General features: G+C 35.6%; 1 protein-coding gene across 1 annotated transcript in view; it reads right to left on the reverse strand.

Annotated features, from left to right (window-relative positions):
• Positions 1-25729, reverse strand: part of CEP83 (centrosomal protein 83) — a 148642-nt gene that overhangs the window by 47376 nt on the left and 75537 nt on the right. The window contains exons 6-10 of the mRNA XM_025402585.1: positions 21449-21700; positions 18569-18700; positions 12638-12752; positions 10764-10908; positions 10501-10650 (exon numbers count right to left, since the gene is read on the reverse strand). Coding sequence (XP_025258370.1) covers positions 10501-10650; positions 10764-10908; positions 12638-12752; positions 18569-18700; positions 21449-21700 — 794 coding nt within the window. The remainder of the gene's footprint in view (positions 1-10500; positions 10651-10763; positions 10909-12637; positions 12753-18568; positions 18701-21448; positions 21701-25729) is intronic.

Below are 25729 nucleotides of genomic sequence, written 5' to 3' on the forward strand. Positions count from 1 at the left end.
TAACACGGTGAAACCCCGTCTCTACTAAAAATACAAAAAACTAGCCGGGCGAGGTGGCGGGCGCCTGTAGTCCCAGCTACTCGGGAGGCTGAGGCAGGAGAATGGCGTGAACCTGGGAGGCGGAGCTTGCAGTGAGCTGAGATCCGGCCACTGTACTCCAGCCTGGGGCGGCAGAGCAAGACTCCGTCTCAAAAAAAAAAAAAAAAAAAGAATAACTTTGAATGTAAACAGATTACATCCCCCAATTAAGACACATAGACTGGGTAAAGGCATAAAAACTCAAAGCCCAAATACATGCTGCCTAAAGGAAACTCACTTCACCCATAAAGACACACATCCTCTGAAAATGAAGTGGGAAAACAAACAAACAAACAAACAAAAACTCCATGCAGAGAAACCAAAAATGAACAGAAGTAACTTACTTAGATAAAATAAACTTTACATCAAAAACTGTGAAAAGTTTGTCACACTGTAAAAAGAAACCGTAAAAAAAAGGTTTTAAGCTGTACAGAGACAAGGAAGTTCATTATATAATGGAAAAAAAAAACAGTTCAGCAAGAGGATTAACAATAGTAAATATGTATGCATCAAACACCAGAGAACCAAGATATATTAAAGCAAATATAATTATTATCTAAGGGGAAAGACAGACACCAATGCAGTAATAGTAGAGGACTTCAATACCCTACTCTCAGCATAAGACAGATCACCTAGAAAGAAAAATAGGATTTAAACTACACTGTAGACCAAATGGACTTCACAGACACTTGTAAAACACTTCATCCAGTAGCTGCAGAATGCAGAATACTCATTCTTCTTCTTTTTTTTTTTTTTGAGATGGAGTCTTGCTCTGGTACCCAGGCTGGAGGGCAGTGGCACAATCTCGGCTCACTGTAACCTCTACTTCCTGGGTTCCTGTGCCTCAGCCTCTCGAGTAGCTAGGATTACTGTCACATACCACCAAGCCCAATTAATTTTTTTCTGTATTTTTAGTAGAGACAAGGTTTCACCATTTTGGCCAGGCTGCTCTCCAACTCCTGACCTCAAGTGATCTGCCCACCTTGGTCTCCCAAAGTGCTGGGATTACAGATATGAGCCACCATGCCTGGCCAGAATATTCACTCTTCTTATCAGAACATGGAGTATTCCACAGGACAGACCATATGTTAGGCCACAAAACAAGTCTCAATAAATTTTTAAAAATCATTATCATATCAAGTATATTTTCTGACAACAGCAACATAAAACTAGAAATCAGTAACAAGAAGAACTCTGAAAGGTGTACAAATACATGAAAATTAAATAACACGCTCCTGAATGACCAATGAGTCAAGGAGGAAATTAATAAACTGAAGGCCGGGTGTGGTGGCTCACACCTGTAATCCCAACACTTCGGGAGGCTGAGGCAGGAGGATCACAAGGTCAAGGGATCGAAACCATCCTGGCCAACATGGTGAAGCCCTGTCTCTACTAAAAATACAAAAATTAGATGGGTGTGGTGGCATGCGCCTGTAGTCATAGCTACTCGGGAGGCTGAAGCAGGAGAACTGCTTGAATCTGGGAGGCAGAGGCTGCAGTGAGCTGAGATCATGCCACTGTACTCCAGCCTGGCTATAGAGTGAGACTCTGTCTCAAAAAAACAAACAAACAAAAAACCAAGTAAATAGAAAAATTTCTTAAAAACAAATAAATAAAAACAAAAATACAACATACCAAAACCTATGCAATGAATACCGCAAAAGCAGAATTAAAAGTTTATACCAATAAATGCCTACATCAAAAAAGTACAAAAACTTCAAATTAACAACATAATCATGTTCCCCCAGGAACTAGAAAAACAAGAATAAAACCCAAAGTTAGTAGAGAGAAATAAAACATAAAAATCAGTACAGAAATTTACAAAAAAGGAGACTAAGAAACTATAAAATATCAACAAAATGTTGGTTTTTTGAAAAAACAAAATTGACAAAACATTAGCTAGACTAAAAGTGAGAAGACCCAAATAAATAAAATAAAAAATGAAAAAGCAGACATTACAGCTGATGCCACAGAAATACTAAAGATCATTAGAGACTATTATGAGCAACTGTAGGACAACAAATTGGAAAACCTAGAGAAAATGGATAAATTGCTAAACACACAAAACCTGTCAAGATTGAAACAGAACGAAATACAAAACCTGAACAGATCAATAATGAGTAACAAGACTGCATCATCAATAAAAAGTCTCCCAAGAAAAAAAGCCCAGGACTAGATGGCTTCACTGCTGAATTCTACCAAACTTTTAAAAAAGAACTAATACTAATTCTTCTCAAACTACTCCCGAAAATTGAAAGGGAGAGAAATCTTCCAAACTCATTCTATATGGCCAGCATTACCCTGACACCAAAACACAGGACCAGGACACAACAAAAAAAAGAGCACTATGGCCAGTATTCCTAATAAATACAGATACAAAAATCCTCATTAAAACACTAGCAAACCAAATCCAGCAACACATTAAAAAGATTATTCACCATGATCAAGTTGGATTCATCACAGGTATGCAAGGATGGTTCAACATATGCAAATCAATAAATGTGATACATCATATCAACTGAATGAAGAAAAAAAGGATAATTTCAATACATGCAGAAAAATCATCTGATAAAAATTCAGCTTTCCTTCATGACAAAAACTAAAAAAAATTAGGTATAAAAGAAACATACCTCAATACAATGAATACCATATATGACAAAACCACAACTAACAACATACTGAACAGAAAAACGTTGAAAGCTTTTCCTCTAAGAACCAGAACAATACAAGGATGTCCACCCTTGTCAATCTTATTCAACACAGCACTGGAAATCTCAGTCAAAGCAATTAGACATGAGAGAGAAATAAATGGCTTCCAAATAAAAAAGAAGTCAAAACTGTCCACTTGAGGTGACATTATCTTATATACAGAAAAACCTAAATATTCTACCAAAAAGCTCTTAGAACTTGTAATTCATTAACGTTTCAGGATAAAAAAACTCAACATACAAAAATCAGTAGCATTTCTACATACTTAACAAACTAACTGGAAAAGAAAGAAATCTTCTTTATTATAAAAATTAAAATACCTATGAATAAATTTAACCAAGGAGGTAAAAGATCTCTAGAAGGAAAACTATAAAATACTGATTAAAGAAATTGAAGACACTAAAAAATGAAAAGAAATCTCATGTTCACAGATTGGGAGATTAATACTGTTAACATGACCATACGACCAACAGTGATCACAGTCAACGCAATTTCTACCATATTACCAATTAATTTCTTCACAGAATTTTTTTTTAAAAATCTTAAAATTTGCATGGAGTCACAAGATTCCAAAGAGTCAAAGCAATCCTGTGTAAAAAGAACAAAGCTGGAGATATCTATCACACTATCTGACTTCAAAATAGGTTACAAAGCTATGGTAACAAAAACACCATAGTACTGGCATAAAAACAGATACACCCACCAACGAAACAGAATAGAGAAGTTAAAAATAATTCCACATATTTACAGGTAACTGATTTTCAACAAAAGCACCAAGAAAATACACTGGGGAAAGGACAGCCTCTTCAATAAATGATTCTGGGAAAACTGCATATCCAAATGCAGAAGAATTAAAACTAGGTCCATCTCTCATCATATATAAAAATCAAAGACTTAAGTATGAGGTCCCAAACTATGAAACTACTACAGGAAAACACAAGGAAAAGACTTCAGGACATTGCCCTGGGTGAAGATTTTACGGGTAAGACCTCAATAACACAGGCAACAAGTTGGGCATGGTGGCACATGCCTATAGTCCCAGCTACTTGGGAAGCTGAGGCAAGAAGATCACCTGAGTCCAGAAATTTTGTGCTGTAGGTGCTATAGTGTGCTATTCCAATCAGGCATCCACATTAAGTTTCGCATCAGGATAATGACCTCCCAGGAGTAGAGGACCACCAAGAATGCCTAAGGAGGGCTGACCTGACCCAGGTCAGAAACAGAGTGGGTCAAAACTCTATGCTGAAGAATAGTAGCATTGCACCAGTGAATACCCACTGCAATCCAGCCTGGGCAACACAGCAAAACACCATCCTTTATATAAATACAAAAACAAAATAAATAAAACAACCATAACAACAGAAAATGCAGGCAACAAAAGCAAACATAGATAAATGAGATTGTATCAAACCAAAGTTTCTGCACAACAAAGGAAACAATTAACAGAGTAAAGAGACAATCTATACAATGGGAGAAAATATTAATATCTGCAAACTAACCTTTTTTTTTTTTGAGACAGAGTTTCACTCTTTTTGCCCAGGCTGGGGTGCAATGGCATGGTCTCAGCGCACCACAACCTCTGCCTCCCAGGTTCAAGCAATTCTCTTGCCTCAGCCTCCCATGTAGCTGGGATTACAGGCGCACACCACCAGGCCCAGCTAATTTTGTATTTTTAGTAGGGACGGGGTTTTACCATGTTGGTCAGGTTGATCTTGTACTCCTGACCTCAGGTGATCTGCCTGCCTTGGCTCCCCAAAGTGCTGGGATTACAGGTGTGAGCCATCACACCTGGCCGACCTGCAAACCATTTATCTGACAAGGGATTAACATTTAGAATAAACAAGAAACTCAAACAACTCAATGGCAAAAAGCCCCAAATAATTCCATTTAAAAATGGGCAAATGATCTGAATGGATTTATGAATTTATGAAAAACATTTACAAAAAATTGTTCAACCTAACTATTCATCAGGGAAATGCAAATCAAACCACAATGAGATTTCATCTCACCAGCTAGAATGCCTACCGTCAAAAAGACAAAACAAATGTTTTCAAGAATGAGGAGAAAAGGGACTCCAATACACTGTTAGTGCAGATGTAAATTAGTATAGCCATTAAGAAAAATACTAAGGAGGCTCGACAAAAAACTAACAACAGGCCAAGTGCAGTGGCTCACGTGTGTAATCTCAGCACTTTGGGAGGCCAAGGCAGGCGGATCACTTGGGGTCAAGAGTTGGAGACCAGCCTGGCCAACACAGTGAAACCCCGTCTCTACAAAAAATACAATCAATCAATCAATCAATTAGCCGGGTATGGTGGCACACCCCTGTAATCCCGGCTGCTCGGGAGGCTGAGGCAAGAGAATCACTTGAACCTCAGAGGCAGAGGTTACAGTGAGCCACGACCATACCACTGTACTCCACCCTGGGTGACAAAGTGAGACCCTGTCTCAAAAAAAACTGAAACAGAACTACCACAGGACCCAGCAATTCCACAACTGGGTATATGCCCAAACCAAAGGAAATTAGTATGTCAAAGTGATATCTGCACTCCTATGTTTACTGCAGAACTATTCACAATAACCAAGATATGGAATCAACCTAAGTGCCCATCAACAGACGGATGGATAAAGAAAATGTGGCGTATATAAACAATGGAATACTATTCAGCCATAAAAAAGTATGAAATCCTGTCGTTCATGGCAACATGGACAATACGGAGGACAATAGGTTAATTAAGTAAGTCAGGCACACAAAGATATATACGGCATGTTCTCACAAGTGGAAGCTAAAAAAGTTTGTTTCATAGAACTAGAGAGTAGAATAGTGGTTACTAGAGGCTGGAAGGGTAGTGAGGAGGGAAGATACAGGTTGGTTAACAAATGCAAAATTACTATTGGATAGGAAGAATAATTTCTGGTGTTCTACAGCACTACAGGCTGACTATAATTAGCACTAATTTATTGTATATTTGAGCTAGAAGAGACGATTTTGAATGTTCCCAAATGAAAGAATGCATTAAATGTTTGAGGTGATGGATACGCTAATTACCCTGATTTGATCATTACACTGTACACATGAATCAAAATATCACACTGTACCCTGTAAACATGTACAATTGTGTGTCAATTAAGTTTTTAAAAAATATGAAATAAGTGCTGGTGAAGATATGGAGAAATCAGAAGGCTTGTACATTCTTGGTGGGAATTTAAAATGGTGCAGCCACTGAAGAAAACAGAATGGCAGTTCCTCAAAAAATTATAAACAGAATTACAATATAATCCAGTAATTCCTCTTCTGGATATACACCCAAAATAACTGAAACCAAGGTTGTAAGGAGATGTTTGTACACACATGTTCATAACAGCATCATTAATAGCTAAAATGTGGAAGCAATCCAGGTGTCTGTAAACAAATCAATAAATACAGTATATATGCAGAATGAGATATCATTAAGCCTTAGAAAATAATGAACATTAGGTCAAGCGTGGTGGCTCACACCTGTAATTTCAGTACTTTGGGAGGCTGAGGTGGGCAGATCACCTGAGGTCAGGAGTTCGAGACCAGCCTGGCCAATATGGTGAAACCACATCTCTACTAAAAATACAAAAATTAGCCAGGTTTGGTAGCAGGCGCCTTTAATCCCAGCTACTTGGGAGACTAAGGCAGGAGAATGGCTTGAACCTAGGAGATGGAGGTTGCAGTAAACTGAGATCACGCCAATGCACTCCAACCTGGGCAACAGTGAGACTCTGTCTCAAAATAATAACAATAATAATAATGACATCATGCTAAGTAAAATAACCCAGTCCAAAAAAAAAAAAAAAAAAAAAGACATCATGCTGAGTAAAATAACCCCCCCAAAAAAAACAACAACAAAAAAAGACAAATACTGCTTGATTCCACTTACAAAAGTATGTATAGTCAAAAATCCTAAAAGACAGAAAGTGAATTGGTGATTACCCGGAGTTGGGAGGATGGGGTAATGGGGAGTTATTGTTTAATGGGTACAGTTTGTTTTACAAGGTGAAAAGAACTCTGGAGATGGATGGTAATGATGGTTCCACAATATGAATGTATTCAATACCACTGAATTGTACACTTAAAATTAGTTAAGATAAAAAAAACAAAAAACAAAACAAAATAAAACATAAAATTAGTTAAGATGCAAGATTTTATTTTTATGTGTATTTTATCAATTTTCACATATTGGAAAAAAATTAATGAAATCCCAATAAAACTGCAAACAAACTTTTTTATGGAGCTAGACATTAATATTCAAGTTGATATGAAAAAACAAACATACAATACTAGCTAGGAAAATACTGAGAGAAAAACTCTAAGGACCGAGTACCACCACCAGATATTAAAGCATACTATAAAGCCGCTATAATTAAAGTATCATAATAATAGTGCAGGCGCCTAAAGTCCCAACTACTTGGGAGGCTGAGGAGGGAGGATTGCTTGAGCTCAGGAGTTCAATGTTACAGTGAGCCATGATCATGCACTCCAGCCTGGGCAACAAACACAGACTCTGTCTCTAAATAAAAATTGAAACAAAAATTTTTTTTTTAATTGTAAAATGGCACATGAACAGACAACCAGATAAGTGAAACAGAATAGAAAGTCCAGAAATATACCCAAGTATATATGGAAATTTAAAATACAATAAAAGCATCATTATGAATCACTGGGGCAAAGACAGGTTTTTAATAAAAGTGTGAGACAATTAGCCACTTAGAAAAAACTAATTAAATCCATACCTCACAGCATACAAAAAAATACACTTCAAAGAGATCACAGAACTAAATGTAAAAAATGAAACCATACAAGCAAAAAGAAGTGAATTCCTCTTTAACCTCAGTTCAGGGAGAGACTACTAACTCTGACTTAATACCCAGAAGCAATAACAGATTAAATTTGATTACATAATAAAAATTTTTGCACAGCAAAAAAATAACAGAAGCAAACTCAAAAGACTGCTGACACACACTGACAGAAAATTCTGCAGCATAATCCTGATATATAAAGAACTCCTAAAAAGCAAGCTAATTAAAAAAAAAAAATTAAGCAAGGTAAAAAAGGCCAAAAAAACCAAGTACAATAGGGAAAGACAGGAACAAACAATTCATACAAAAATGATGTAAAAATGGCCCTTAAACAAATGAAACATTGCTCAATCTCATTTATAATGTGAGAAATGCAAATTAAACTACACTAAGATGCAAAGTGATATAATTCTCTTGGATGGAAATTTGGCAATATGCAACAAAACTGCATATGATTTACCTTTTGACCCACCAATTTACTTCAGAAATTCACCCTGAAGATACATCTCCAGAAAATGAAAATATTTACATGTACAACATTATTGATTGCATCATCAGTTGTAATCACAAAATACTGGAGGCCAGGTGCAGTGGCTCAACACCTATAATCCCGGTACACTGGGAGGCCCGAGGTGGGCAGATCAACTGAAGCCAGGAGTTTGAGAGCAGCCTGGCCAGCAAGGTGAAATCTCACCTCTACTAAAAATACAAAATTTTAGCCAGTTGTAGTGGCATATGCCTGCAATCTCAGCTGCTCAGGAGGCAGGAGAATCACTTGAATCCCAGAGGCGGAGGTAGAGGCTGCAGTGAGCCAAGATCATCCCACTGCCCTCCAGCCTAGGCAACAGAGCAAGACTCTGTTTCGGAAAAAAAAAAAAGACAAAATATTGGAAACTAAATAAACCTAAGAGATTGTTTCACTAAACACTGACAGAAACACATAGTGGAGTGCTATGCAGCCATAAAAAAGAATGAGGTTAATCTCTAGGAACTAATCTGAAGCAGTTTCCAGGGTACACTGATAAGAAAGAAGGAAAAATACAATGACATCTGATATTTGTGAGGAACAACAACAACAAAAAATGTAGGAAGTCTAAACCAGAAACTAATGAGATTAATCTCACATAGGGGCAGGACAGAGGAGAAAAGATGAGGGAAATGGGAACAGGGTAGAGCAGATGTGGGAAGTGGCACCTTTTTGAGGTTTTTTTTTATTTTTTGTTTGTTTGTTTTTTGGTATATTATAGTTCTGTCTTTTAGAACCATGTAGATATTTCAAAAGCCCAATATATAAATAAATAAATAAACAAGGATGAGGTATGGACTCAGAATAGAACAGAAAGAATAAACCTGCTTTATAAGTGAATAACAAACCACATTAAAGGAGAATTCAGGGAGAAAAATCATAAGTAACTTTGGAAAACAAGATTTTGACTATATACTCTAAGGTTAAAGATAAAAACAACTATACGCAAATATTACATGTAAGTTAATGGGTTTGTTTTTCATTGAGTGATGAGTTAGCAATTCTAAAACAATTTTATATTCTAGGACTGAGTAAATACAGTATGAATAATGAATATCAGTTTTCTCACTGTCAAAAGAATTGCAAGTATGAAAAGAGGAAGGCCAGAATGAACTCCATGGTGCTGGAACAGAGCCAGAAATATCAATGTAAACTCAAGATTATTAATATAGAGAAAAAAATAAAGAAATAGACATAAATGTGTACTTTTCAGTTCACTGAGAGGACCTAGAAGCAATGACTCTCTAGTACCAACAAGCATACCTAGAGCTGAGATTTTGGTTTCTAAATGCCATTCTCCAATTAAAAAGGAATCAAAGCACCTCAGAGAAATGCTTAATTCCAGGGCTGGGGCAGGGAAAGTGAAAGAGAATCATAGAACATCCTATAATGATAGAAAAAAGTCACAGTAAATCGTGGGATTATGTCAAAAGGACATGGGATTCAACTTGAAAGATCTTCCAATAGTCAAATCTGAGAGAAGTTGAGCAACACAAAATATTATAACAAAATATTATAATCTATAGAAAAAATATGAATATATAAATCCATAGTGATATAAATATATCTAGAGGAGAATGGAAAGCTCTTCCTTTCAGGAGAATTTCAACTAATAAATGTGGAAGGATCACAGAAATGGAAAGATCACCATTTGGCAAACGCTAGAATTATAACTGTTTCAGATAACAATTATCAATGGATACTAAAATTAATGGAAGAATATATAAAGGCAAAATATGAGAATATTTACATAGACTTGAAATATCATATGGGCAACCACAAGATAATTATATATTACAAAGGGAAAAAAATAGTAATTTTATAGGGGAAAAACATGGCAGACGGCACCTTAACCAAGTGATCAAAGTTAAAATCACCAGTTAAGGGGCCAAATCATGAACCTCCTAATATGATGCACTGAGGACACATGACTTTGATGTTTTCCTAAAAATGCCTAACCTGAATTTAACCATGAAAAATGCAATACAAAACCAAATTGAGACAGGATACACAAAATGCTGACAAGTATTTGTCAAAGTGTTCATATGTTCCATATTAAAAGTAACTAAATGCAATGTGTGATCCTGGATTGGGTTTTAGACCAGAAAAAAGACATCAGTGGGACAACTGGTAAAATTTGAGTACAGTTAATAGATTTTATAATAGTAATGTCTGATTTCCTGATCATATTCATATTAATTTCTTAATCTTGGTTATTATAATATGGTTACATAAGGTATCCGTATTTGGGAGATAAGGGTGAAGGGCACATGGGAATTCTTTGTACTACTTGTACATCATTTTGTTAACTCTGACATTATTTCAACATGAAAAACTTTAAATATCTATGTATATATCACCTAACACTCTGAAGCTCCTTCCTGGTGATCTCTTCTGCCATCTGTGAAGCCCGCAATTTCTCCTCATACTGATCCTTTTCAGATTGCCTCCAGACATCATGTTCTACTTTCATTTTCTCCAAATCTGCTAATCTGTTCTCGAGTTCTAACCTAAAACAAGAGATCATAATTATGTTACAAGAACTATAATAAAGACGATATAACAGCAAAATGTTTTCATTTGCAAGGATATTTAAGTCAAACTAAGGTAATTAAGTACTTACTTTTCATCTTGTAATACCACAAGTTTTTGATAACCTTCTTCTTTGGCAGCTTGTACTTTACGTATTAATTCACGATCCTTTTCTACTAAGAGCACTTTGTGGTGTTCAACAGCTGCTTTGAGAATTTCATTGTCTGACTGTAATCCTAGTGTTTTTTAAGGAGAAAAATGTACTATATTCAATGTTACTAAGATGAAAAGTCACATTTAACAGCAAGTATTCATAAGCTGGTGAGACAACTAAAAGAATGTAGAAAGTCTCTATGAATATATATTCTCAATAATACTCACATCATTAATAAACTCTCTTAAAATAGAGAATGAAACAGGATAAAACTCAGAGCAAATTTTCCTGTCACTGTTTATTTAGTGCATACACATATAAAAACTTTAATAAAAGGCTATATACATTCACTCATTCAAACACTGAGAGTTAAGAACAACCTGGATGATAAACCAGAGGTTTACTTTCTTCACTTCTAAAGGGGTTCTGTGACCTAAGCCTCTAAGACAGCATCATAGACAAAGCTGGCCGATAGCAGAGTAAAATAAATCACAAAACCCTTCAAAACCTGTTGATTCTAGTAGAACTGCCAGATTTCTAGCAGAAGTATAAATAACACAGACACTTTCAAGTTTGTACAATGAATTCAGAAATCTTTGTGATGAAATGGCAAATACTTTGCAGATGGAATAATTAAAGCAAACTCACATCTAACTCAAAGTAAAAACAAAATGCAGCATCCTTTAAGTTCGTAAAAAAATTTACTCCCTAACTCTATGGAAATCCATGAGCCAAATAAATAGAAATCAATAATTGGAAAAAATCATTCACAGCATACAGACATGGTGTTAGCACCTGTAGTCCCAGTTACTGAGGAGGCTTAGGCAGGAGGATCATTTGAGCCAAGGAATTCAAAGCTAGCCTGGGCAACAAGGTGAGACCCCGTTTCAAAACATGAAAGGCATTCATCATAAACTCTGAAATGAGTTCAACTACAGATCAACTCAAGGATAGCTACAGGCCAAATGTAAGCTTATTTAAATACTTCAAGTTAGAAACAACATAAATAATGAAGAAACCTGATGAGATGGATGTTCTAAGATTAAACTGGAACTTAAAAATAAGCCTCCTTGGCCGGGTGCACGGCTCACACCTGTAATCCCAGTACTTTGGGAGGCCGAGGCAGGCAGATCACGAGGTCAGGAGATCGAGACCATCCTGGCTAACACAGTGAAACGCTGTCACTACTAAAAATACAAAAAATTAGCCAGCCTGGTGGCGGGCGCCTGTAGTCCCAGCTATTCGGGAGGCTGAGGCAGGAGAATGGCATGAACCTGGGAGGTGAAGTTTGCAGTAAGCCGAGATCACGCCACTGCACTCCAGCCAGAGGGACACAGCAAGACTCCGTCTCAAAAATAAATAAATAAAAAATAAAAAAATAAGCCTACTCTACACTAGGCTACAATGACTGGCCTAGGGTCTACATAAAAAAAATTTTTTAATTGAAAAAATTTAAGCCTGGAACCCAATTATCTTCTTCACATTCTCTAGACTTAAAATGTCCTGGGAGTGATAAACTACACAATAAATAGATTTAAGATTTATAAATCACGAAGTATGGCATCCCATTTACAAAGTTCATTTATGTATCCAAAAACTATGATAAAAACATAAGACTGATTTTTTAAAAGTTGTTAAGTCTTACAATGAACAAAACACTCAACATATAATAAACATTTCATATGTACTCCAAAATTAAAACTAAACTACGTTGAAAATCTGGAAATAAATATTCATGTTCAACTATTTTAATAATTTGAGTTCATATCTGAAAATAAGCAGCAGCAGCAGCAAGGGAAATCACACATTACCATCCAGTTCACTTTGAATCTTATTCCTTTCTCTTTCTAGCTCACTCTTAGCCCTTGCTGTCTCCAGTTTGATGTCTGTTATTTCCAGTTTGTTTGCATGTTTAAGTTCTTTCACCTGTTGATAATTAAAAATTGAAATTACTATTCGTCATTTTCTTGTCATTCAATACTTACCCCAAAACATAAATGGAAACGAGAAAATGCTTTGATAGTAAAGTAGAGTCTAAGTACCTTTCAAGAAGAAAGGAGTGTCAGTGCCTGCAACAGTACTTCAAATAAGGAGACATCAAGGAAACACTGTTCTTTCCTAACAGAACTGAGGCATTTCCTTACGAATATCTATGTATGGTCCTCTGGCTTAATCTTGCCTTAAAGACTTAATTACAAGTATCTAAAATCAAATACTTGATGATTGGAAAATCTGCAGGGAAAAAATTCTGAAACTTTTTAAATTTGTTAATATTTCTAAAAGACAGGGTCTCACTATGTCATCCAGGTTGGAGTGCAGTGGCACAGTCATAGCTCACTTTAACTTCAAACTCCTGGGCTCAAGTGATCCTCTCTCCTCAGCATTCCAAGTAGCTGTCAAGACTACAGGTGCACACCACCACACTCAGATAATTTTTCAATTTTTTTGTAGCGATGGGCTCTTGCTATGTTGACCAGGCTTGTCTCAAATTCCTGGCCTCAAGCAATCCTCCTGCCTTGGCCTCCTAAAGTGCTAGGATTATAGGTGCAATCCACTGCACTTGGCCTGAAACCTTCCTTTTAAAAAGTGTCCAGAGCTGGACACAGTAACTTGCACCTAAAATCCCAGCTACTCAAAAGGCTGTGGCAGAAGGAAGTGTCTGAGGCCTGGTGTTGGAGACCACTCTGGGCAACATAGTGAGATCCTTTCTCTGAAAAAAAAAAAAAAAAAAATTTAAATTAGCACCTTAGTCCCAGCCATTGGGGAGACTAAGAGGATCACTTGAGTCTAGGGGTTTGAGGCTGCAGTGAACTATGATTGTGCCAATGTACTCCAGCCTGGGCAACAGAGTGAGACCTTGTCTCTAAAAAAATTAAAATTAAATTTAAGAATAAAAAATGTGTTAGGGACAAAGAAGGTACTCTAGGTAGAAGGGACAGCATATAAAATGTTATTATGTGTATAACATGACATGGTCTGCTCTTAAAACAAGCTATGTATTACATGGAGAGCACCGGCAGATGTGAAATCTGTGGAGGAATGGCAGGGAATAAACTTTATATACCATACGAAAGGGTTGTTTTTCGGTTAGCTGTTGAAGGTGGCACAATTAATTAATGTAAATCTGTTGGCTTAAGAAACTGAAGGTAAATAAATCAATTAAGAGGCAAAGAATGAATAAAGGGGGGGAATGAAGAATCAATTGAATCTGGTGACAAAATAGTCTATGTGTATTGATTGTGTCTGTGTGCGCATGTGCACAAGTATGAGGTAGGGGATAGAGGCAGGAACAAGAATAAATCATATAAATTCATTTTCCATAGCCCTTCTCTTTGGTAAGGAGCTTCTAAAATTAGATATAGTCATATAATAAGGATTTAATCAATACAAACATAAAGATTAGATGACCCGTTTTCTGATATATTACCCAAATATAGAAAACTATGGAATCAGAGTAGGAAACTACAAATATATACAAGTCAAATACAGAAAATGTGAGATGGTAGAAACAGGAAAGTAAAAGACAATTTACTTAAGAGTCCAATAAAAACCCCATAAAAACTGGAGTTGGGAGTCAGACACAAATCAAAAAGAGGTCCTAGAGCCAAAGAGGGCAAGGATGAGAAATAGAAGTGTCTTACTGGAAGAGACTCCATCAACAAAAGGTCCTGAAAATGTTTCAAGGAATAGTTTCATGCAAAATCTTCATTTAAAGGAAATAAACAGAAAAGTGAGTACTGCCTTCGTACTGGTAACTACAATAAGACACCCCTCCAAATTAACTCGTAGATTTTTAAATGACCGTTCATAAAATGGCAACCTTGTGCTGACATCAGTTTTGCATTTTTATTTATTTATTTTTTGAGACAGAGTCTCGCTCTGTCGCCCAGGCTGGAATGCAGTGGCTTGATCTCAGCTTATGGCAACCTCTGTCTCCAGGGTTCAAGCGATTCTCCTGCCTCAGCCTCCCGAGTAGCTGGGATTGCAGGCATGCACCACCACACCTGGCTAAATTTTGTATTTTTAGTAGAGATGGGGTTTCACCATCTTGGCCAGGCTGGTCTTGAACTCCTGACCTCATGATCCACCCGCCTTGGCCTTCCAAAGTGCTGGGATTACAGGCACAAGCCACCACGCCCAGCCTGCATTTTTAATTTCCTTTTGGAAGTTCTTTTCTACAAAAGTAAGTTTTATAAAATGATGTTTACATGAAAGCAGCTGAGAATTTGTTTTAATACTTAAACTTTCTGTAGATTGGGTTTTACTATATTATAATTTCATGGACAGATAGAATTTAAATTACAAATACTTTAAAATTTTGAAGAAATACAATTACAAAGAAAATCCAATCACTATGACAAACGTAATTATAACCTGCTATTATATACTAACTGTAAAAGGGTAAGAATGACACAGCATTTCATTAACAAACATACTATAGCTGCATAAGGTGGAAAATTAGAGCTATCTTATTTCATAGGAAGTTGATTCACCTCATGGTAACTTCAAGATCTACAAAAACTTCTTTTTCATTTCACCCTAAGATTTATTGAAATGAGAAGACATTTTTAACTAAACTATAATTATTGAAACTGAAAGAACACCAAATAGGAAGTCAAGCAACAAGTGAGGTCTGTCTTCAGGCCTCCTTTTGCTGTTAAACCAGTGGTATATGCTCAAGCAATGTACCTGTCCTCTCTGCATTCAAATTTACTCATCTATGGATCTTAAGCTTTTCTTTATTGCCTTATTTGTATCATCCTAACATCACCGATGCACTTATACGAACACTGTTAATTTCCTAAAAATATACTAAAAGGAATTTTACTTAAAATAACGTATGAAAATTTATTACCCAGTAATGACAATAATAGCACTTTTCTATGAGTAATCTGAACCAAATTCCAAATGTTACAATAAGGTTTCTTTCTGCCCCTAGATCCCTGGTTCTTAATCTTCTTTGTGATCAAGTCCCAAATCCTAGGAAAATTAGGGATTTTTTAAAAATAAAATGCTCATGTTAAAATGTTGCATAAAATTTCAAGTAATTCATGGTCTCCTGAAGCTCCACTGGATCAAGTCACCCTATTCTTCACAGAATGTCTGCCATATAGATTCTGGCCTTTATGTTGTGAATTTGCTTTATGTTTTTCACACAATGGAAGTATTCAGATATTACTAACAAAACTTTAATAAATGTCAAAACTGGCAATACTGGACATTTTATAGGGGGTCAGGATCTGTTAAAGTACACATACTCACAGAAAGACACACAAGAGCACAGTATAAACAAGTAAGAAACGGAAATATAATTGACAATATGTATTACCTAAGAAGCCCTGGATACAGATTCCAAAGAGACGGTACTCAAATCCTGATCTTTTTCAAAGTTCTGAGACGTAATTACCTCATTAATTTAGGTAAATAAGGACAACTCTGTTGGGTGGCTTCCTTAAAACTATCTTTTATTGGCATTCTGAAAATGAAAAACGTTATGAGGGAACTAGAAGAATTTACCTAGCTGAATGTGAAATCTCCTTAAGGTCATCATTTTCAGGCCATCTTTAGTAACACCTTTTAATCCAAGACACTGATACTCACACTGACATAACTTTGTTCTAAAATCTGACAAACATTTATGAATTTGAATAACTTAGACAACACACCCCAGGTGTTCCTTTGCACCGCAAACAACCATTTGCTAGAATTGCAAAATGTTTATGAAAATTTCAAGTTGCAAAGAAAACTGTGGCAGTCATGTTTGAAATATTATTTTAAAATTTACCCTTCCAATGGAATCTTTACATGCAAGACTTCAAATGAAACTTAGTTTGTTTAAAGTTAAAGGATGGTATTTAATACTCCATTTATATGCAAAATAATGCAAGTGTGCCTTTAAAAAGACAGGCAACTCTTAGCAACGTGTATTAATAAACAAGCACAAAGAAATAAATACTATACTAGATTGCTGTTTTTTCTCCAGCAGAGTAGGAGAAATCACCTATGCTCTAACTCTAAAAGGAAAGAGCAATAGGGAAGAGTATATATATGGAAAAAAAGAAGGAAAATCAGGGTCAGCACAAAGGTGAGCCAGAGAGCTCAGGTAAAATGTACTGCATGAAAAGTATTATACTTGGTGACCCCCCAAGAGAGAAGCCACTGCACAAGCCAGCATATCCCATGTCCTGTTGCGACATGTGTGGTTCCAATTATTCCAGCAGTGTAGTCTGGCTACTCAGGTCAAGAACGATGTGCTGCAATACTAGGTATTCAATATTATTTTACAAAATTAAAAATAATTTATACTGGAATTGGAAGAAAAGCATGGAAACTCCCTATATCCTGAATTTACTTGTGTTTTATATCTATTTTTTTTGTATACTCTATAGTTATAAGCGTTGAATGTGTATCTGTTGAATATATAATCTACTTATAGTAAATCAGGAGGCAATCAAATTATTTCCTAGTAGTTCTTACACAGTCTTAGTAGGCTGGAAGAGTTCTTACAGATATAAGGAAATTGGATCCTAATGATATTAGGTAAACTTGCCTAAGGTTACACACAGTTATTGAGACAGTGAGATACAGACTAGTCAATGGACTAAAAATTCTGTATTATTTATGTTACAATATTTTCTTATTTAAGGATATTACCAGTGTATAATCACTGCTATTATCATTTTCATCATCAGCTACATTTAATTTTTGCCACAACTCTATAAAGTAGGTATTAGTCCCATTTCATAGACTTAAGTTTCACTTAAGTTTCAGAGAGATGGTGAACTGCCCAAGGTCACACAGCTTTTTTTAGTAACGGAAAAATCAGAATTTGAATCCAGTCTGTTAAGGAGAATATAAATGTAGATCATGCTGCTACTACTAATTTATTCATTGAAGAAATATTTATTGAGTACCTACTATGTGCCGGCACTGTTCTAGAAGCTGGAAAAGTAGTAGTGATGAAAACAATGTCCCTGCTCTCTTGGAGCTTATATTGGGTTGAAAGGAAGGTGGTGGGAAAGAAAAGGAGAGACAAAAACATAAAAACCAAATAACTATATCAGATAGTATTAAGAGCTATGAAGCAGGTAAGGAAGATAGAAAGACAGAGGAAGAAGGAAGATGCTATTTTCCAATGTGAAGACAAGGAAAGCCTCTCTGGTTAGGCAACATCTAGGGGGTGAGGAGGCAAGTTATGTGGATATGTGAGGGAAGACTGAGTCAAGGTCAGACAAGTGCAGAAACTCTGAGCAAGACGTGAGTTTGCTCAAAGAGTGACAAGGCCAAAGGGAGCAAAGTGAACAGGAGGAAAAATACATGGTCATGGCTGTGAAAAGACTCCAGATCACACAGAGCTCTGAATGGGTAGAAAGCAGAAAGACCAGTAAGCAACCTGGCACAGAAACTGAGCCTAAAAAAATCATGGCTTGGACTAGAAAGGTCATGGTGGATGTGGTAAGAATTGATCAGATTCTGCATGTATTTGGAAGGCAGAGTGATAGGATTAAAAATACTTCAATACAGAGAATGCAAAATTCGTCACTGTACAGTATCAAGTATTCTACAGAATGAAGTAGAGGCATAAGATAACATACTCTACTGATCAATGTATTTATTTCTTGGAAGGTAGAATGATATAATAAAACATTTCAGTATAAAGAAATGAATTATTAAAAATAAAATTTATCATTATATAGTAACAAACATTCTAAAGAATGAAACAGAAACATAAAACAACTTACTTTACTGGACAATGTATTTACTTCTCGTTCAGCTTTATGCAATTTATTAATTAAAAAAGTATTTTGTTCACTGCTTGATTGTAGCTCTTTTTCCAAGCGTTCTGCCCGTAAATTAGCTGATTGTTTTTCAGCCTTTCATTCAAACAAAATATTTTAAAATTCATTTATTTTTCAAGTATTTCAAAATCAAATAAGCACTATTTAAAATACATTTACAATTATACAAAAATTATTCAAAACCTCAACATTAACATATACCAATGTAACAAACATTTTCTCAAACTAATTGTAGAATTCAAATGAAAGATAGTGTTTCAGAAAATATGCAACAAAGGTATCTAGACAAACAACATATGAATGACCACCAACAAAATAAAGTTTATATACTTCTCTCATGAGAGAAACTACCTAAGGCATTCACTTGATGTCTATTTATTTTTAACACTGACTTATTTCAAACATTTTTGGAAGTTTCCAGTCTACAACAGATAGGAAAAAGCATATTAGAAAGTAGAAGACAGGGCTCATTGATAGTAACAAGTACAAATTGAAAATCTAAAATCAATGATTTTCAAAAAAGAAATAGGGAAATATATTATTTCAAAATCCTCAGCTAATCTGCAGACTTCCTAAGTGTGAGCAAAGAGGCTCCTGATCTCATGACACAATTAGGATTGTTAATGAAGTCTGTAGGTTGTCAAAAATGTTTCTGGTTGGTAATATTGATAGTACTCTTTCATGAGGGGAGGGGAACTAAAACCTTTTTTAAAAAACATGTCTACTCAACATTATATATATATACACATATATATACACATATATACACACACATACACACACACACACACGTATTTTTTTTCAGACAAGGTCTTGCTTTGTCTCCCAGGCTGGAGTGCAATGGCATGATCTTGGCTCATTGCAACCTCAGACTCCCAAGCACAAACAATTCTCCTGCCTCAGCCTCCCGAGTAGCTGGGACTTCAGGTGCACACCATGGCGCCTGGCTAATTTTTGTATTTTTTGTAGAGACAGGGTTTTACCCGTGTTGTTCAGGCTCATTTCAAACTCCTGAGCTCAGGTGACCCATTTACCTCAGCCTCCCAAAGTGCTGGGATTACAGGCATAAGCCACCATACCCGACCTCAACATAATCAAAATGAAAACGTTTCGGCATTTAAAGGATACACTTCAGTTTCATAACATCTCATTTCGTACATATAGATGCTCTTCAACTTATGATGGTGTTACATCCTGATAAACCCATCACAAATTGAAAATATCTAAGTCCATAACTTAGACTGCCTACCTTAAGCATCCTCAAAACACGTGAATTAGCCTACAGTTGGAAAAAATCATCTGGCAACACAGTACTCAGTAAAGAGGTTATTTACCCTCATGATCATGTGACTGACTGGGAACTGTGGCTCAGTGCAGCTACACAGCATTGAGAGTATCATACCACATATCAGTAACCCAGGAAAAGATCAAAATTCAAAGTACATAAATACATATATGGCTTTCACACCATTGTATAGTCAAAAAATCATAAGTCAAACCACCTTAAGTTGGGGAACATCTATCTTAAATATGTAAGGACTATATTCGACAAATAATTAGGGAAAAAACCTATTTTCTTCATATATGAAATAATACTCTCTGGGCACAATGATAGCCAAGAAAGTTAAAGAAGAAAGAAATGTTTGCTGTCATATGCTTATTTTCATTTCATCTGACAAATGATAAAAATATAGGCTCTTATGAAAATGTCACAAATCTTTTGTCATCATTCAACTTGCCCTGAAAATAATCACTCTAAAGGACCTCAATGGAAAGTTTCCCATCAGAACTGTATGCTATATACAACTGCAATCGTCTCACTTATTCTGTCACTGTGTAAAATACATAAGGATGGAAGGATGGCAACATAAACAGTCTCACAATGAACTGCTTCATGTTTAAGGTACAATGATACTGACAACTTTTAATTCAGAAAACCAGTAAATACTGACCTAGCGTCATGTAACAAAATAAAAAAGTAACTTCTACTCTTCAAAACATACCAATGTATTCCTGTATCACTGGCTGGGGGAAAAAAAATCACCATCTTGGATTTGGATATTGATTTTAACTACAAATTAAATGCCCGCTAATGCCTCCCCCCCAAATCATTTTATAACTATTCCAAAGGAAAAAGAAACACTTTGAATTGTAAAAAATAAAAACAATTAAACAGGTATGTTTGCTACAAGTTAGGCACTAAGAACTAAGAAGAATAAGTATATCTGAATAAAATGGAAACCAAGAATTTTCATAAGGCAATACCCCTAGGAGTACCAGTCAGGTCTGCCAACACTTATCTTTCTCTAATGAACCCAGGGAAATAATTCTGCAAAGGCATGTATACCTGTACAGTTGGATTTTACTAGTCTGGGAAGAAGCTATCATAAGATATATCAGTATAGTATTTCTGTTCAAGCAGGATTTGTGACTTTAAGATCTCAAATCCCAGTGTAAGGAATGTACTATCTTGAAAGAAATTATTCTTTCTGGTTTGAGATGACTTTACTTTCAGAAACTCAAATACATACATTTTTATTTTGCATATTCTATTATGTGGCATTTTAAGAGTTAAGACATTTCAGATAGGTGACTTAACTCCCACAGAATAAATACCCCTTTATAAATGTGGTAGCATACGTATCGTATTGCTTATGAATCAATAGCTTTCTTCTTTACTAAAAGAATAAATACTCTTGGGATTACACAAATGCGTCAGCATTAGCTTGGAAAGCATACATTTATGCTCTAAAAATCAAAGGTTTGTCAATTGCAGTTTAAAAAAGTATGCCATACTCTACCGGGAAGTAATCAGAATCTTACCTCCAGGGATCTGACTGTAGCCTGCATCTCAGCCAACTGCCGCACCTGTATTCTTTGGGCATTTTCCACCTGAGCGTCAGAATTCTCCTTTTCAGCCCTTAATTCCGCTACTTCAGCCTCTAACCCTTTTAATTTTTGACACAAATAGACTTTTTCTCGAGCAAGTTGTTCCACTCGTTTGCTGTCTCTTGTGAGATCAACATTAAGCAGCTGGTTACGTAGTTCTTCTTTATCTTCCTCCAGTCTTGCAATCTAAGAATAATTTTAAAGAAAGCATACGAAGTTAATTAAATTTTCAGTCATGAACATGCTTTACAAATCAGTAAAATTAAAAATTGCATAAAATCAAAGCTCGGGTGCTGAAACAAAGTACAAAGGAAAAATTTTTAAGTATCACCTTCTTTCTGTTCTTAGTGAGACTCAAATGTGAGTTCAAGGACTGTGTCCTGTTTTCCCTCTATTTCCACGTAGTGTCTAGCACAGGGCTTAATCAGTTGCTGACTAAAATTTTAAAATTATAATACTATAAAAATAATTATTAAAAATACATCAAGTATTTTAAAATTCATCATAACATTATAGGGGTTCATGACCAAAACTCTGACTACTCTTAAGCTTTTCCTCACATGACTGTAATTCTTGAGCTATGTCTATACTAATAAAATTATCTATGTCAGGGCAACTTAATTCACACAAAAACTGCCTGTCTGTGTACATAAAAGCAAATGTGATTGATGAGAGTTTTTAAATGATAGCTGAGAGTTTATTAAAGTCCTAATTGTAATGATGGCCTAGTTCTTAGCCCTTAGATTCAAGAAAGAATTGAAAAATCATTACTCCAGGGCAAGTGTTAAAGTCACTGGGGAACTTGCAGAGCAGAGACATCAGTGGTCTTGTCATTCATGCCAATTATCACTGCTGGACTTCGTGGGCCTCCAAATCAGTGGGTTTCAAACTGTTTCCTAACCTCTAAGGCATTTCAGAAGCTCCTCACCTCTGGAGACCAGTGGCAAGCAACTAGGGTCTATAACTCATTCTTTCCCTTTCCTGATCTCCCCAACTATCTATCCCCTACCACCACCCCCACCAAATCTCTGGCATTAACCATAAGCTTCTATTTTTAGTCTCTTTTTGGGGTTTCTTCATATGATTCAACTTAAGTAAAAGATTCAGCTGGGTTTTTTTGTTTTTTAAAAAGTTGAAAACTGCTGCTCAAAACAAGACAGAGGTTGTTTACAGCCAGGATGAACATCAAAGGCTCACTGTAAGCTCCCCCCGAAAAAAAAAAAAAAAACCTAAAGAAATGCTCCACAACCTAGGCAAAAGGAACAACTGTTTGATCACAGCACTACCAATGAATCTAAAAAGTTTAAGACCTCCACCCCAGAGCAGGATCTGTTCTCCACACCTGTAAAATGGGAAACTGAATTAGATGCACTCTAACAACCTTTTTAGTTTTAACACATAGTGATTCCAATTTGTTTCTGGACATGCTGAATTTAAATGCCAATGAGAAATACAGGTAGAGCTATCCAGCAGACAAATATTATTTTCCAGAGAACAAAATTCATCCTTGAAGGCAGCTGTGGTATTTAGAGTTAAGCCCTCAAAGCCCAGCTAATTAGTGTTTCTCTCCTATTTTTCCTCCCACGCTTTACAAATAACTATTACTTCCTGGTTAGGTCCCAAGATTACCTTTTTATCCACTGTATTCTGTCCTCAGTTTAAATGAAGAACTTGGGCTAGCTGATCTTTAAGATCCTGTTTACCTTTTACATGAGGTAACTTAATATGGTTTTAATGTGCTATATTACAGGTGTGATGGCTCATCTAAGGTCAGGAGTCAATGTGTAACTCAGTTTCAGACAATGGTGCCCTTTACTGAGTACTTAATATGGATCAGATACTGAGCTAAGTGCTCCACATGTAAAATCAATATTAATAATTTCTCTTGTAGTTCCCATTTTACACACAGGGTCACACAGTTCACAATGTTCTTGACCTATATACTTCCTATATTATTGCTTCCTTTCCACGTTTTCAGAGGCATCTGTGTGATAGCCGAAGTCATAGTTGAAGCTACGAGACTGGATGACAGCTAGCTGATGGCTGAGAATTAGATTCCATGTTTATAACTCCTAAACCAGACGTATCAAATCATTCTTACCAAAACTGCCATCTAATGTTACTATTCATTTATTTATTCATGCAACAAATATTTACTGAGTACTTACTAAGTACCCAACACTGTTTTAGGTAGTAAGGACACAACCCAGCAGATAAGAAAACAAACACAAAATCTCTGCTGATGCAGAGCTTATTACAATCATTGCCATAACACTACTCATGTCCCAGACATTCGGCACAGATCTTGGATAAAGCCTCAGCTCTTCCCTTTTCTGCCATTTTCAATCAGACTCACATGTCATCTTCCTTGATTTCCTCAATTTCTTGTGCTCTCAATCTTTCCTCTAAATTTCCAAAGGGCTTTGTTTAAATTTCTCTTTTATGAACTTTATCTAAATCCGCCTGTATTGCAGTTACCTCTACATTTACTGTATTCTATTCTAAATATAAACCTGCTTGACAGATAAGACAATGTGCTAACTGATATTACTTTTTAAAACGTTATTAAGTAAAGGAAACTAAACAGAAACAATAGGACTAGGAATAGTGACTGATTTCCTTTTCAAAAAATGATAGCACTTCAATTCCCCAAAGCACACAAGAGGGAAAGGTAGTGTTATCTAATTACTCCATCCTTCCTTGTTTTTATTACCTTTACGATACAAGATAGGGATATGGGTAAGAGAAAAGGCTCTGGAATCAAAGTGCCTAGGTTTCTTTTTTTTTTTTTCAGTATTTTAAAGATACTGCTCTACTGTCTTCTGGCTTGTACTACTTGTAAAAATAAGTCCGTTGTCATTCTTTGTTCCTCTGTATAAGATGTCTTTTCTTTCTCCAGTTACTTCTTCTAAAATTAAACTTTTTCAGATAATGGTAGGTTCACAAATAATTATTATAAGGATTAATATAGAGGGATCCTGTATATCCTTTAACCAAGATTCCCCTATTGGTAACATTCCTCTTCCATTTTTGGGGAAGACATTATGTAGAATTGGTACTAATTCTTCTTTAAACACCTGGTAAAATTCTCTAGTTAACTATTCATTTTGGGAGTTTTAAAATTACAGGTTCAATTTCCCTAACAGTAATAGCTCTATACAAACTGCAGATTTCACATTAAATGAGTTGTGGTAGTTTGTGCCTTTTAAGAAATTGATCCATTTCACCTGCATTGTCAAATTTATTACAGTAGAGTTGTTCAAAGGATTCTCATTTCCCTTCTAATGTCTGCAAGGTCATGAGTGATACTCTCATTCCTGAGATAGGTAAAATTTGTATCTTCCATCTTTTTTGTTAGTCTTGCTAAAAGTTGGTCACTTTTATTATCTTTTCAAAGAACTAGCTCTTTGTTTCACTGATTTTCTCTATTATTTCTGTTTTCAATTTCTGCTATGTTTATTATTTCCCTTCTTCTGCTTCTGCTTGCTTTATTTATTTATTTTTTGATGCTCTTTTTACAGGTTCTTGAGATGGGAGCTTACATTACTGACTTGTTTTCTCATTTCTAACGCATGTATTTAGTGCTACAAATTTTTCTTGGCACTGCTTTAGCTGTGTCCTAAAATTTTTGATATGCTGCATTTTCATCCAATGTATTTTTTGAAATGTAATCTCACTGAAATGTTTTTCTTTGAAATTTCTTCCTTGATCCATAAATTTTTTTTAAGTATGTCATTTCATTTCCAAGTGTTTGAAGATTTCCCTGTTATTTTCTGTTATTAATTTCTAGTTTGATTCTACTGTGGTCAGAAAACTCACTTGTTATGATTTCAAGTTGTATAAGTTTGTTGAGGTTTATTTTATAGCCCAGGATATGGTCTATCTTGCATATGTTCAGTAAGCATTTATATACATTCAGTGAATACATCAAAAGAATATGTCTGGGTGTTCTCCTTGGGTGGCATGTTTTATAAATGTTATTTAGGTTCTAATGGTTGATGGTGTTATTGCATTATTATTTATCCTTGCTGATTTTTAATTGTTCTATCACTTGTTGAGAGAGGGGTATGAAGTCACCAACTATAATTATAGATTTGTCTATTTCTCCTTTTAGTTCTATCAATTTTTGCTTCAAACATTTTGCACCTCTGGTGCACATACATTTACATTTAGTGTTCCTGTGTCTTCTTGCTGGGTTGACCTCTTTTGTCATTA

The sequence above is a fragment of the Theropithecus gelada genome, chromosome 11 (assembly GCF_003255815.1).
Source record: "Theropithecus gelada isolate Dixy chromosome 11, Tgel_1.0, whole genome shotgun sequence".
Lineage (NCBI taxonomy): Eukaryota > Metazoa > Chordata > Mammalia > Primates > Cercopithecidae > Theropithecus > Theropithecus gelada.